Source organism: Psittacula echo (assembly GCF_963264785.1).
Source record: "Psittacula echo genome assembly, chromosome: 5".
NCBI lineage: Eukaryota > Metazoa > Chordata > Aves > Psittaciformes > Psittacidae > Psittacula > Psittacula echo.
This window is the reverse complement of record NC_137739.1, coordinates 7819958-7835937: the sequence shown is the minus strand read 5'-3', so window position 1 is coordinate 7835937 and position 15980 is coordinate 7819958. Positions and strand designations below refer to the sequence as shown.

The window sequence follows — 15980 nt, the reverse complement described above, 5'->3', positions numbered from 1 at the left end:
GCAGACAACGGAGTTACCCTCTCCGGGCCGCAGTTTTGCGTCCTTTTGCAGGGCGCTTATTCGGTCTGTTACACTTTGCAAATTATGCCGATTTTTCTCGGCCCATTCTGCCCCTGGCAGAGAGAGGCGAGCCTTCTGTTTCTCTAAAAGACCACACAACACATCTCTGCCTTCAGGGGCAGCTTCACTGCTATCCATTTCTGAACGGGACGACCGCCTCAGGGAGGCAGCACGTTTTGCTTCAACGAAACCCACCTCTGAAGTCCCTGAGAGGCCCGCACCTCACGCAAACCAAGTTAAATACAGCAATAGGTTGGGGTTGTCACCTCAGGGGGGCAGCAGGTCTGTTTCAACAGAATCCACCCCTTACGTCCCCGAGAGGCACACACGTAATACCTTTTTACTTTCATAAAAAAGAATCCAGCTGCCAAGCTAGGAAACTCGCAGTTCTTTGATCACTTTAACCGTAACTGGAAGCCAGGTAGGTACACGAAGTAGAGAGGCACTCGAAGCTCCCGCTGCCCCGCTGTCGGAGCCCAGTTCCGCTTCCTGCTACTGCTGGCGACCCCGAGCCCCGGGACCGCGATTAGTACGGAGCAGCCAGAGCGGCCCCGGGGTTGCGTCTGTCCGAACGGGGGTTCGGGTTTGTCAGCTGCGGGGTCTGCTGCTCTGTCCGCCCCGGGGTCGGGCTCTGTGTCAGGGACTTGTTGTGTGCCAGAGAAAGCACGTAATTGGCGGGAGGAGGTGCATAAGTTAAACACTGCAGAGTAGCATTAAGGTAACACGTATTGCCCAGATTCTGCAGTCCAACTCCAACATTCAGTGGCTGTTGCCAATCCATGCAGATTTTCTCAGGTGGAAAAAGAATTTCACGTGGTGGGGCAATTCCATCGTTAACAACTGCAAGAAAATTAGATTTCCAAAACTATTTACGGTTTCTGTTTGACAAAGGATGTTTAAAAGGTAGCACTCTGCAGCAGCACCCAAACCCACCAGGTCTACTCCACAACGCAAAAAACCGTGATGGAACAGCTTAAACACTGCCACTTGAATTTGCAGGTCAACAGACTCTTTTGAACTATGGTTTATTTATCCGTTTCAATTCTTCCAGTACAAGACAAACTACCACTCTGGCCTTTTTCCTTATTGTAACTTAAACCACAAATTTACATTTGTAATTCTATGCTAATAAATACAAGAACTAAGATGGAAAAACATGCGAGTAACTAGCAGAGCAGGTAGCCCTACAGATGCCAGACCTCCTCGGGAGCAGGGTTAGCATTCAGAGACTTGTGAATAATGGAAGCCATAAACACAAAGGTAAAATGTATTTTTCTCTGCACAACACAGAAGACCTGGGTAAGTCTGTGTATTCTAAAAAGCTCCTCAAAACCGATTGTTACAAGTGGATTTTTAAATCGATAAAACCGTAGGTTTTCCAGCACCAGTCCCTTCAGTTGCCTTAGGCGACTCACAAATTTACAGCCTAGCGCTGAAGGCTTTATTCATCACAACCCTGTTTTATATCAGCGCAACAAATGAGAACTGCGTTTTCTACTTTTCGTTTTGGTTTTTTTTGGTTTTTTTTTGAAGGGGGGAAGGACAGAAGGCACACTTACTTAGCTCTCCCTGGCCAAAAGGCTTGGGTTTTTCAGAGGTTCTGCAATAAACAGAACCTCCCGGTCCCTTCTTTGGCTCTTCTGCAGGAGGTACTTGGCCCAAGTTTGTGGTGGATGGTGTTGTTTTCCTCGCGTGACATTTGTTGGCCCGCCTGAATGACAGGTTTTTAAATATTGCAGATATTCTCCTCATTATAGTCATTGTTCGTATCTGGAACAGAGGTAAAAGTCCTGGTTGACTTAAGAATATCACGGAGCATTCCAGAAGGAGATCCTGTCACGCAGTCTCAAAGAAATAACTTGAAGAACTAAGTAACTGGTAAAAATTATTATAAAACCCCAAACAACAACCAAACTAAAAACCCCACTCACAAAACTGCGTTTAAGTGGGCAGTAGCGATTACGCATTTGTCTCATGACAAAACAAACATTTGCAGCAGTGACTGTAAAAAAACCAGTAACATACACAAAAATGCCTAAGTAGAAATAAGGAGCAATACAAAACTACTACAGGTAGACATGAAGACATGAAGGCACTTTTATGTCTCTTAATGGCAAACTCCATTTCCACAAAGCAACGCTACCGGCAGAAAAAAGTCCAAAGCGAGTGAAAAAAAAAAAAAAAGAGGAACATCCCGAACACAAACACGCCGCACTCGTTTACTGTCATAAAAAAGAATGCAGCTGCCAAGCTGGGAAACTCGCAGTTATTCCAGTTAAGGAAGATATTAACTGGAAGCCAGTTAGGTACACGAAGTAGAGAGGCATTCGAAGCTCTCATTCCTCGCTGTCGGAGCCCAGCAAGGCTTCCTGCCACTACTGGCGCCTCCGAGATCGGGGACCGCGAGTTGTACGGAGCAGAGAGCGGCCTGAGGGTCTGCGTCTCTCCGCACAGGGGTGCCCTCTGTGTCCGCACAGGGGCCGCAGTTTGTGACCCCCCAGGGGTCTCGCTGTCCTCCCAGGGGTGCGTGCCCAGTGTTTCACCGCGGTCTGAGGGTCTGCTTCTCCCGGGTCGCAAGATAAGCTCTCAAAGTCGGTTAACGTCCAGTCCGAAATGGAACTGCCCGGCCTTCCATCACCAGCGCTGAGCCTGAGGCACCTACCCGCTCACCCTCCGCTCTGCCTTTCCGAGGCGTTTTGGTCCCTAAAAGCATTTTGGCACCGCTGCTCTCACGGACCGGCGCGGCACGCAGCACGTCCGCTGTCGGGAGCGGCAAGAGCCCAAACACAGCCAAACCAACCCGACCCTGACGCGGCAGGCGAGGGCAGAGCACGGCTCCGAGGGATCCCTCGCTTCCCCTCGCCTCGCCCTTCTCCCTCCGCCTCACGCTCCGACCCAGCCCCACCGGGCACCTCCGGCCCGCGGCAACCGGTGCTGCGGGGGCAGGCGCAGCGCCGCCCCGCCTCAGCGCTCTCCCGCCCCGCCCCGCCCCGCCCCGGTCCTGCCGGGCCAGGCGGTGGTGGCCGTGGCGCCGGTGGCGGCGTCGGCGGGGCTGGGTCCGTCCGCCCCATACTGGGGACGTCGCCCAGCCCCGCCCCGACGGGGAGTCCCACCCCTCCGCTGCCCGGCAGGCAGGAGGACAGCGGCCGCCAGAGCTGAGAAGAGCCCAGCCGAGCCGAGCCGAGCCGAGCCGGGCCGAGCCGGCTGCTCCCGCCGCTCTCTTTCCCTTCTTTTTGCCGTGCCGGCTCCGCTCAGCAGCTGAGCTGTGTGGCCACTTCCATCAGCCGCGGTGCCAGTGCAGTGCAGGCAGAGAAATGTACAGGAAACTTCGGCTCAGCCGGACTGGCTTAAAATTGACGCTATTCTGACAAAATAAGCGCTACGTTACTGAAACATTTTGAACCGCTTTAAACTGGTACAAAACTGAACCTCTGCCAACTGAGCAGCAACTAGAATGCTTTCTAGGTGAAAACAATGCATATTTTTCAGATTTAGTACATCCCTATGTAGATATGCTGGCTGGAAAAGCTAGGTCTCTTGTAGACCAAATCCTACAAGCTAAGACTTGTGGCTTACCAGTTCCATTTCTAGATTTTCTTAGAAAATGTTTCTAGCTACAGTTTGAATATAAAATGTAAACGCCGCACAGATAGGGACTGATCTAAGTCATAACTTGGCGTACACAAGTGATTTGCATGACATACTCTGTATCAATCATTGTTTAAAATGTGACGTTCTATGCAAATCCACTGCAATCGTAACGTTTTCATTTATCAGGAGGACCTGTTGCTTCAGCCTGGAGCCTTTCTCTAAAATAAAGTGTGAAACCCTACTGTTGCATAGCTCCTCATTTACCAAGAATACATGGGAGGTGCGTGCTGATTTACTGGTTTCAGAGGTTAAGATCTGATTTTGCAACTGCTCTTGTAAGTCAAAGGCCTCTTTGCCTACCTTTAGGCACACTGATTTAAATTGACAGGTTTACTTTTTCAGAGAGAAAATTCCTCACCTGCAAAATAGATTGTTCTTGTAAAGCTGAACACTCATAGCTGTGTTGCTGTGAATGTTACTCCATTAAGAGCTGGTTTCCCACCCTGAATTAAAGAGGGATTTTGTCCGTTCCCTTCCATGAGCTTCAGTCAAATATAAGGCAAGAACAACTCAGATCTCTTGTCCTCAAGTCGATTAATCAGACCAGACAGATAAGTCAGAGGAACTGTATTTCACTGAGGTTCCCAATCACTGCGCTCCTGATGCAGGACCAGTGAATATGAAGTGCATCACAGTTTGATAGCATTTAATAATAAAAATTAAAATCACCCTATGAATTTGTCTGGAGCTAGCCACTTTAGAGAGACAAAGACAACTGAGACTTCAGGCAAGTGACAGTATATTCAGAGAACGGAATTAAAACGTATGGATTTTGTCTTGATGGTAAATGTTTCAATCAGAAATTCTAAGTTTTGATGGTCCACATCGATAAAGTCCAGTTTGAAGATAAAGAGTTGTTGTTTTTGAAGGCAAAGATTCATCTTTTTTGATGGCAAATCCAGGTTCGATGATAAACAGTCAGGTTTGGTGCAAACAGTCAGGTTTGGTGGTAAAAAGTCACATTTGATGGTAGAGAGTCAGTTCTGATGGTAAAGGCAGGTTCAATGGAAAACAGGTTTGGTGCTAAAGCGTCAGGTTTGATGGCAAAGCCAGGCTTGATGGTAAACAGTCAGTTTTGATGGTAGAGTCATTCTTGATGGTAAACAGCCAGGTTTCAGGGTAAACCATCAGCCTTGATTGTACACAGTTTTGATGGTAAAGAGTCAGGTTTGACGATGAGACCTAGCTGGTTTTGTCAGTAGGTTTAGTTTAGGTAGCGAAGGATTCCATCAGTGAGCTTTGCATCTGAAAGACAAAAGAAGCCAATGTCACTCCCTCTCATGACATTCAATGTCAAACCCTGTCTCAGTGGTTTGGTTTCTGAAAGAGAAGTCTCAAGCCTGCACACAGCTCCACCTGCTCTGTGACTATATTATCCGACGGACTTGAGAAGGTAGCTTCCCCACTTCCAAACTGACTGCAGTTTGGATCTATGCTAAGGTGAAAATTCCTACTTGAGACCCATTCATTTAATATTTTTAAAGACAGACCTTCCACAACAGGAAGTTCGTTAACATCTATGGACCTGAGGAAATACTCAAATTCTGCAGACTTAACAAATTGCTTTTCACAGCCCTCATATCCCACTTGTGTTGCAAGCAGTGGATCAAAGTGGGGTTCTAGCACTGTGTTTATCGGTTAACATCTCTTACGCCTACACAGATAGTGCACTAATCTTAATGCCCCTGACCTGTGTAGTGGGGTGCAAGACATTGAATTTCTTCCTATACTTTTGACTGGTTTAGAAAGAACCAGATTTGGCCACCTGCTGGCAAAACCATTCACTAAAGCCAAACCAGTCCCAGTCATTGCAAATGCGGAAGGCTGAAGGAAACTCGCAGCTTAAAAATAGGAAAACGGATGCAGCGTTTGATGCGTGTATGGAATGTTATTTCTTTTACCACAGGTGATGACTTGCTGTGTGTCACCTATTTTGTAGTAATTTCTGCACATCTGACTTTGGATGCAGCAAACATAAGCCCTCAGATTAAGGACCAGTAAGTCTTGGTTTGTACACAAATCCTGACAGGGGCTATTTGTGGAATATGTGGAATTAAAAATACATAATTGTTGTAACCTAATCAAGAACAGTGCGCAGATCTGGCTCTGCCCTGGGTTCAGCAGGCTGGGCTTAAACCACGACAGGTTCTTAACTTTGTGCTCCAGGTCTAGCGTTCTAACGCTATTCAGCAACATCTTTCCTATGTTGGCTTGACCAACCTAATGACTAGCCTAATGACCAACACCTAGTCAGATTATCCTACATAAATCACTTAGAAACAATGGGGAAAAGGCAGGCATGAGAAACACAGAGAAAAGTGTTAGGAAAAAAAATGGCAGATTATGCTGGAATCCCTGCTTACTTGTAATCCTTCTCTCGATATTTATCTTTGGACTTCTTTTTCTTCTTGACCTTCTCATCTTTTTTCATTCTTTGGTCATCTGTCTTGCAGCATTTCTTTCCCATTTCACTTTCCCTTCCTTCTCTGTCACTGTATTTCCTCTTGCCAAGTCTAAGTTTTTCATTTTCCCAGAAAGCGTTGTCAAAATGTGCACGAGCTGAGGCAGGTGGAGGTGCGTGCCTTTCCCGAGAGTGTTTTTCAGACTGCCGCTGAGGTACTGAACCATGACGGAAGTTCCCTCTGTGCCTACTGAAGTGATGGGCTCCTTCCTCCCTGGAGTGACTGGTGTGAGCCCATCTGCTCTGGCAGTGATGATCCCTACGTGATTTGTAGAACTGACTCAATTTGTCAAAGTCCTTATCAAAATGAGAGGATTTCCTCTCTCTACCATCTCCTGTTCCATGAACAGAGTAATAACCCTTGTAACACCTGCGTTTTTCCCATCTCCGTGCTTCATCTTGATAGTATCTTTCCCTGCTCCAAGTTCTCTCTCCTTTGGAATGGGAATACCTATTTCTGTCTTGTTCTGTTCTTTCTCTGCTTCGCGATCTATAACGAGAGTATTTTCCTGAGCTTCTGCTGTTATTTGGACTGCTTCTTTCATTATGGGAAGGTCTGTACTTCCTTTCATTGTAATAGTCCTGCTTATGATGATATTGCTTATTTGTTTCCATGCTGCGAGAGCGCCTCCTTTTGTAGGAACGATCATCCGCTTTGCTCCTGCTTTGCTTCTGCTCTTTAATCTCAGAGTATTGTCTCTTCTTTCGGTAGTGTTCTTTGTCAGGTTTTTTGGAGTCGTGTATCTTCTCCTCGTATTTTTGCCTATTATCCTCTTCGCATTTTTTATTATTCAGCCCCTCATTTTGCCTGGAGAACTGACTCTCCAGAACTTTATCCAGCTTTGCAATAGAAGAGTCATTAACAGGTGGTACCTCTACATAGTTATTAGAAATGTCCTCCGTATCTTGGCATTTATCTGTAATACCTAGAGATGCAAGTTTTTTAGGACTACATTCAATGTCAGACTTCACAAAGGAAGTTTGCCCTAATTTCTCTTCACTCTCAGGAGACCCTTTGATATACGAAGGATCTCCTTTTGCAATGAGTGCAGGTTCTTTTGGTCTTCTTGGTTTGTCTTTGTCTCTGCTGTCTTCGGACTCACACTGCCCAACGTATTCCCATTCAGTACCCAAGGATTTTTTCCTGACCTTGTGCTGACCGTTGATACTGGGTTGTACGTTATCAGCTTTTGTTATAATACTTTCAGCAACTTCTTTGGTAGCAATGGTTTCACAGTCTGATACAGTAAAAGGACTCTCAATCTCACAGCCAAGGTTGGAAAGAGGCGTCCCGGATTGTTCATAGACAGACACTGTTTCCGTCACTATGGTTTCCATAAGACGATCGCCCTCAGACTTCTGAGGTGCAGGGACACTGCACAAAATAAAACCACATTTTTCACTTGGAAAAGTTCACCTAAAAGATAAATGTTGGGAGCACAAATCCCCTTAAGTAAAAGATTTGCTGGCTACTGGTAAACTCTGTCTGTTTCTAAACTCCCTTACACGGTTTGGAAACTGTAGCTTTCTAAAGAGACTCTGTAAGGCAGTCCCCTTTAGAAACCGATTCTTATTCATTCAGCAGCGCCCAGAGAAGGTGTTTTTCTTCTCGAGTCTGCAAGGAGTACATTAAAAACCCACACCCAGCACATTTGTCTCCCTCTGCTCACTGCTCTACATCACATCAGTAGCCAGCACCACTAGGTTCGCTCTCCCCTAACTAGAAAAAAGTCAACTCATTAATGTCCGTCCCTCCCCCCAAAATGGGAGGGCAGGAGGTGGGGAATTTACATTGGAAAAAGAAATCCAATCGTTAAAAAAAGGAAAATAATTCCGTGAAGAAACAGAACTATTCTGAGAGGCATCTGCTCGTATTTAATATCGGAATAATACATCTTCAGTGCTGATGTCTGCAACCCTACATGTACAGTGTGGAATTTGCTGTACTGGTTCAAAGCTTTCTACTAAATAGAATTAGCAAAGGGGTAAAACAATGATAAACTTGTATGAAATCTTGTTTTCATCAGAGTATACCCGGTTTACCTTGTTTGCGCTGACAGCCTGTTCAGGTGGCTGTAGGCCAGGGATTCTAAGATTATTTCTTGAGGAATTGGTGACTCAGCTTCAGGTACCTACAATTAAAATGCAGACGTTAACAGACAAAAATATACTACCTTTAGCTGAAAAATGTTTGCAAAATTTCCTCATTAGTTATTAAGCAAGATCACTTTGCCTTACGTGCACTATTGCCATTTCAAACATCACCCCTTCCCCACCCCCAAATATGTTTATGAAACTTATCAAGTACTATCTCAGCTGAACTTTTCTGAAGCTGACATGTTCTCACATGCCAGTTCAGCTCTGCAAATTCTAAGGGGACAACAGCACAAAGTGTTAACCATGAAATTTGTGCTGTGTGTGTTAACAGTATTTCACATGAATTAGGAACATTTTAAAGCTCCTGAATACTAAGGACACCATAGGTGAGAAGTTCTAGATGGAACAAACATAACTCACTGGTTCAAGCAATCCATTTGTTTTAGCAAAGAAAATCTCAGAAGGTTTAGCAGGTTGGACTTCGCAAGTAAAATCATCAAGTTTCAGTCCATTTTGTTTAGATCCAGTATCTAAACTAACAGCACCATTTAGTGAATCATTTTTTGGCAGCTCATGATGGGAACTCTCTTTTTCAGCCCTCTCACAGAAAGAATGGGAATTCTGCAATGTGCCGACCGCCTCCCAAATCACAATTCCGTTGGAAGATACGCTGAAATTCATTTTAAACACGCCATTCGACGCCTCAGATTTTCCTGAAGACTCTGCACTGGAAGGAACCGTAGCATCGGAGCCGAGTGTAGGACTTCCATTCACTGCTGGCTCTACAAACATTTCATCAGGAACTTCCTGTCTGGAAATGTCAGCAGCAACTGCCACTGTAGAGGCATCTGAGGTAGACTCTGCTCTGAAAGAGTTTGTAATTGTGGAGGAAGGAACGGCCTTGCTGAGATCCTCATTCTCCAAAGCACTGGTAAGATGGCCAGCCTGTGACACGGTCTGCCGCTCAGGCAATTTGTTATTAATACTTCCAGTGATCTTCTGGGCTTTTGATGGATCCGTAGCTGAAGGCCTGGTAATTGCCCAGTTTTGAATGCAAGCTGTTGGTAGAGCTGAAGATAGACTTTTTATGGAGATACCAACAGGATTTGTATCCTCTTCTAGGGGTCCATTTCCATTTAAATGACTTGAATTCTGTATTTAAAAAGAAAAGATTGCAAGATGAATATGTGCAATCACACAGCACTTATGAAAACATTAAATTCTCCTACTAAATATTTCTACAAATTGCCTCACCACCGAAGAAGAAAAAACACCCCACTTCCAATATCAACCTAAGTCCAACAAGTGTGTTTAATTCCTGCTGCTTTTGATTTACTGCATATTGGTATCAAATGAGCCTCATTTTTGAAACCCACACAAACAACTAAACATTGACTAAAGCTCTTCCCAAATGTATTTACTTTCCCCTTTAAACATTCCTCGAAAACACTGCAATAATTGCTCTGGTACGCAGGACCAAGAAAAATCGTTTTCACTGACTCAGCTAAATGAACACTGGCGGAGTGATATTGAATTATTACTACTACTATTGTTCTTATCATCATCATCATCATCAGGAATTAATAGGCTCCTTCAAGCATCTGAAAAGCGTAGCTCCCAGTGCTTTAGAAAGCACTTTGAGTTGGAAGTATAATGAAGTAGCATGGCTGCACAATTTAGGATTAGCCACTGTTGGAATAATTCTGGCTGTTGCTGACGGTTGTGAAGAAAGCTGCAGTGTGGGAGGGAAAATAAAACTCAGACGCTACAAAACAACAACACACCCCCCACCCCCAGTCAAAAGAAAACAACATTATCAATTTGGTGCCATTATCTGCTCCCTGCAAATTACCTTAATCATATGAGGAGGAAGCTGCGGTCCCATAAATCCGTCCTGCTTACTATTAGGCCCCCACTGACCAAGGAATGAGCAGGGGTCAGACGGTGCTGGTAAGTAAAAACCACGTTCTCCAAGTGTCAAATCATAGCGCCTTGGGAAAAAAAGCAGTGATCTCAGTTTAGAGTTTTTCTTTCAGCCTGGTCTTGGATTAAACCCCCTTCTAAAATTTGAAAAGAACAGATGATGTGACACACAAGACATGTACAAAAGGCTCAACCAAGACTACAAACTAAAAAACAGACAATGGTCTCCCTACAATGACTATCCTTGCCAGAGCGACAGCTCACCCTTACATCATCTATGGCGTAATTTCTCCTCTTCTACATTAGCCAGCTACAAAGACCAGATAGACAGCAATGTACACAAGCGCACCAGTTTAACGCCAAGCAATGAAAGGCAGTAAATGCTGTGGGCAAGTTCAGGTTAGACAGAACCAAATTCCAGAAATTGTAATCTTTTCCTAGCACAGAAATAACAACACCCGAAAAAAAGACAAGTATCAGTAACAGGAAAGTAAATATATTCTGAACAGGTTCAGGAGTTGGTATTACCTGACATAAAAAAGTAAATAAGCTTGCTGATTGAGAACTGTTTGGATATCAGAAGGCTCCACTACGGCATCATTCATTCGATACCAAAATCCATTGCCGGCCTGCAAATAAAAGACAGTGACATCTTTAGACAAAATGCATGTTGCTCAAATGCCGTCACAGGTAGAACACTACAGCACAAACCATCCAAACCAAATCAAATAGAACACACCATCCAACTTTTCCCCATCAAAACGGTGGTTACCAGTAACATTGATTTTCTTTGTTTATTTTACCCTGGGAGAAATCAAGCTGGTACCCACCTTTATGAAGCAGATATAGTGTCCTGCACTGCAGCCAAACCCCAAATGAACAAGAACTGCATATAAAGAATAGATGAGTGGCTCTCCCATCGATTGGGACATATAGGCTCGAAGATCCAAATATTCAGGGTATTTTACATCCTAAACACAAAACAGGAAGATTCAAAAATTACCCGGAATCACTTGGTGGAACAGCCTGAGAAAAACCCTTCTGAAAACACAGGCTAGGATCACACAAATATATTCTTGATTCTTATAAAAATACCTCTTCTCAGAAACAACATTTAGTCATTTAAGCTGCAGAGAACTCTTTTCTGCAGAATTAGCTCTAAGAGTGAGGTATACCCCTATGGTTACCGTAAGCCACAGTTGTTAGATGGACTTTTCTTAGACTATTGTTATTAGTCTCTAGTTACAGCCTGCAAGCATTAACAACTTTTAAATCATAGAATCACAGAATCATAGAATAGTTAGGCTTGGAAAGGACCTTAAGATCATCTAGATCCAGCCCCCCTGCCATGGGCAGGGACACCTCCCACTAAACCATGCCACCCAAGGCTCTGTCCAACCTGACTTTGAACACCGCCAGGGATGGAGCAGTCACAGCTTCCCCGGGCAACCCATTCCAGTGCCTCACCACCCTAACAGTAAAGAATTTCTTCCTTATACCCGATCTAAACTTCCCCTGTTTAAAATGATATTTTCTCGGGGAAATCTCCCATTCCAAGAAGATAAAGCTGCTTTACAGCTGCAAATATACCTTGTTGATCTTGCCACCAGTAAAATCTGCAAATCTTTTCAGCGATATGACGAGAACATTGGAGGAGCGATGTATTGTGTACCTCTTGGAGGCAGAAACCATGTTTTCGCACCTTAAAAACCAGCACAGACAAACGGTTAACGGCAAATTCTTCCCCCTCCCAAAACTCAAACAAGTGTTCATCTCTCGCACAGGCTTATGAACCCATACGCTGCACTTCAGGCTTGTTAACAGACAGAAGGTAACAGGATGTAAGCGGACAGCTCTACAAAACAAAGGATTTAGAACATTATCTTTCGATAGCCAAGCAAACATCTGAGCATCTATCCTAATGACAAAAAGGAAAGGCTTCCCAACAATTCAGCATGAGAACCCTGCAAGACATTTTTTAGTGAGCCATTAGAGGCTGCTCATGTTAACGACCACCGTTCACACGCACTGAGACCCAATCCCACTTTGTTCCACAGGGAACACTAGGACCTTCAGCAAGCTGATTGTTGCCTCCCACCCCAAATCCTTGTCCTTAGCTCCATGCTTCAGCTCACCACTACTTAGCAGACATCCCCTGTAACTTCTGGCCAGACAAATATTTCTGTGTGCAACCTCACTCTTACGAAGGCTAATAAACACCAGTAGAGGCAGCAGTAAGGAATAAAAGTCTAATATGAGCTAATGGCCAGAATTCTTCTATTTCCAGATATTCATGTGATACATGAAACGCGTTCTCTTGTGTTCACATGGAATTAGTAAGAATCTTACTTGCTACACTTATAGCTGTTTTCTCCGCCCAGTTGTTCAGGTTTCACAAATTGTTCTAGAGCCTCGGTGACAGACGTAACGGCCTGGATGAATAAGAAAGTAGAGCACTAAGTCACTGGAAATGCAAAACTTCAAACGCTTCCTGGTAGTTTGCGAGAGAACCTTGCTAGTTCATCCTCAAGCGACCTACTGCCAACCGGCAACCACTGTGAAGGAGGCAGAAACCTCAGAGTACGCTGAGCATTTACCTCCCGTGGAAACGATTCTACTCTGAAACAAAACAATAAAGTTTGCAGTGCCACAGACAGCTCCTGTGCTATGCTATGGCATCAAGAATGAGAACAGTCAAACCCATCAGCCTAAGGACAGACGTATGCTGAAGCAGAATAATGGAGAAGTGTGAGAGTATAGGTGTTTGTGTAGACATAATTACTGCTTTTACAGCTTAAACCCACTGCAAACATGGAGAGCATCTAGATGCCTTCCACACAAGACCAAAGGATTGCCGCTCCCATCCAGCATCAAGCTCTTTCCTTTTAGCAGTGTATCTTTTTCAGTAAAATGCCTTTCTTTGGAAGGCTCTACAGGTCCCCATACAGCTCAACCCATATTCACAAAACACCTTACCTCTATATCCAAAGTAATATCGAGGAATGGTTCGTACGTATCAGAAACGGCTTGGCAGTTCAAGCATTTCACTGGAATCAAAATACAAATGCTTAACACTGACTGGACAAATTTAAAGTCTTCACACGTATTACTTTAGTCAAAGTCCTTTACTACAGACAAACAGACACAGACCAGTTCAAAGGAGAGGAAGATTTTTAACAAGTACCTTGGGATCTTAGGTATCCTCCAAATATTTGATAAATAAGTGTGGTGGCTTGAGAAGATATGTCCAACCTGGAAAGAAATGATAAATCAGACCTCAGATAATGCGAGGCTCAGATTTAACTCTTCAAACAGTTTTTACCAAGGACACGGATTTTAATGCAGTATAGTAAAGAAAGGAGTAAAAGGGGCTAGAGAACAATCAAAAGTTAAATAATTTGTTTATGCTTACTTGGTGCTTCCATTCAAGCAAGTTTTCTGCAAAGCATCAACAGTGAAGGACAAGAATTCATGTGCATCCTCTTGACTGCCGTAACGGAAATGCTTTCCTATTCCTAATAAATAAGAAGGTGGTCATATTTATCTCGTAGAAATTGAAAGAAAACTTGTATTTCTAATATCTTCCTTCCAAGTATCAAAATCATTTCTATGCATCAAATAGTTCTTTGAAAAGTTACCAAATATATCAAAATAAAACCATCTGAAATTACTTACTTTTAAGGCCATGGATAACAGATGTAGGTTTGATAGCATTATTAGAGCAACACAGGACTTGGTTAATGTGAGCTTCCAATGTACACATCATACAGAAGCCTTTTTCATGACCTGAAGAGTGAAAGAAGCAACAGTCGAGCCAAATATGCATTGCTACAAAAAAACCAAAACCCAGCCTTATGAATTAATACTCTTTAAGCTAAAGGTACAATGTGCATTCTTCATGTGCATCCTCTTCTCCTAAGGCGTCAATATCCCGACAGTTTTGTGGCATTTTAAGACACAATCCTGTACAGAATTTAAATGATGACTGAGTTTGCATTAAAATGCATTTTCTGATGAGCAATCTAAGTCACTATTGCAATGACTTTTTTTTTTTTTGCAGGCTGACACGAATGTGAACTCCACAGGCTGCCGAATATATGACAAAACACTACTGACATTGATGACACAGCACTAAGAGAGAATGCCTGTTATTTTCAGCATACTGCTGTGAGGTGAGCTACGTGACACAGAGCTAAGAAACCTCCGGGAGAAAGGAAAGATTAAATTATTTCTGCCCTCCCTTTTGCAACAGGGTTCTTAACTGGAAACATTTTTATCTATGTTAAAAAAACACACTTACATTTCTAGGAATAATCACTAAGATGCCAAACCAAAAAGCATGCATGTACCTTTGTCAAAATAGACCTAGATGGAGATGAAAAGAGGCTCCTATGCCTAAATCAATTCAAGCATAGAAGTGCAAAGAACACAAATTCCAAGGTTCAAAAAATACGAACTTTTAACTAGAATAAAACCAGTCTACATTTTAATACTGCCCCACACAGATTTCCATTTCAGGACAGCAGAAATTGGCTCGTAGTGCTTTCTAGGGTGTGGGCCTTTTTAATGGGTCAAGAGTGAACGTGTCATTTATTGCAATATTAACACACTACGGTATCTAGGCTGCAGACACAAAGAAGCTATGATGCCAACATCCTAAATTTTACCTCCTTTCTACCAGCAGGAAACCCAAATCCCAAATGTTCATCAAATGCCTTCCTTTGCAACATACTTCTTTATTCACACAAAGCAAGAAATGGTCTTTACTTGCAAGTTTACCATTGTGCATTAAATGAACAAATGAACTTTATATGCCATTCCGAGCTCCCTGCTAAATAACCATGGAATCACAGAATCACTTAGGCTGGAAAAGACCGCGAAGATCGCATTCAAAGCCGGCTTCTACAGGTAAAACGGGAAAGCCGCGAGTTTTCTCCACAGAATCCCTGTTCTTCTTCTACCTTTGCAGCTGCCCAACATATTTATAATAATACTAGAAAGTACTCACATGACTTGCTGTGTTCAAGAGACAGCATGTAATTGGCCAGAGGAGGTGTGTACGTCAAACACTGCAGAGTAGCATTAAGGAAACACGTATTGCCCAGATTCTGCAGTCCAACTCCAACATTCAGTGGCTGTTGCCAATCCATGCAGATTTTCTCAGGTGGAAAAAGAATTTCACGTGGTGGGGCAATTCCATCATTAACAACTGCAAGAAAATTAGATTTCCAAAAATATTTACGGTTTCTGTTTGAAAAAGGCTGTTTAAAAGGTAGCACTCTGCAGGAGCACCCAGAACAACCAGGTCTACTCCACAACCCAAAACACATGATGGAACAGCTGAAACACTGCCACTTGAATTCGCAGGTCAACACACTGCTTTGAACCATCATTTTCCAGCACCAGTCCCTTCAGTTGCCTTAGGGGACTCACAAAATTGCAGCCTAGCGCTGAAGGCTTTATTCATCACAACCCTGTTTTATATCAGTGCAACAAATGAGAACTGCGTTTTCTAACTTTTGGGGTTTTTGTTCTGAAGAAAAGGGGGGAAGGACAGAAGGCACACTTACTTAGTTCTCCCTGGCCAAAAGGCTTGGGTTTTTCCGTGCTTCTACAATAAATAGAACCTCCTGGTCCCTTCTTTGGCTCTTCTGCAGGTTGTACCCAGCCAAAGTTTGCGGTGCATGCTGTTACTTTCTTGGCACGCCATTTGTTGGCCCACCTGAATGACAGCTTTTTAAATATTGAAGGTATTCTCCTCTTTATAGTCATCGTTCATATCTGTATC

General features: G+C 43.6%; 1 protein-coding gene across 1 annotated transcript in view; it reads right to left on the bottom strand.

The window, feature by feature from the left end:
- Window positions 1–586: 586 nt before the first annotated feature.
- The window catches only part of LOC308222329 (uncharacterized protein), a gene marked incomplete at both ends in the record, with an annotated part of 33882 nt that continues 18488 nt past the window's right edge, over window positions 587–15980 (bottom strand). Inside the window, 18 exon segments of the mRNA XM_080620228.1 lie at window positions 587–900; window positions 1620–1830; window positions 2723–3323; window positions 3449–3521; window positions 6184–7547; window positions 8216–8304; window positions 8690–9421; window positions 10122–10260; window positions 10721–10821; window positions 11023–11163; window positions 11783–11894; window positions 12542–12624; window positions 13169–13239; window positions 13377–13444; window positions 13605–13707; window positions 13868–13978; window positions 15201–15401; window positions 15763–15914. Of these exon segments, the coding sequence (XP_080476354.1) occupies window positions 587–900; window positions 1620–1830; window positions 2723–3323; window positions 3449–3521; window positions 6184–7547; window positions 8216–8304; window positions 8690–9421; window positions 10122–10260; window positions 10721–10821; window positions 11023–11163; window positions 11783–11894; window positions 12542–12624; window positions 13169–13239; window positions 13377–13444; window positions 13605–13707; window positions 13868–13978; window positions 15201–15401; window positions 15763–15914 (4666 nt within the window).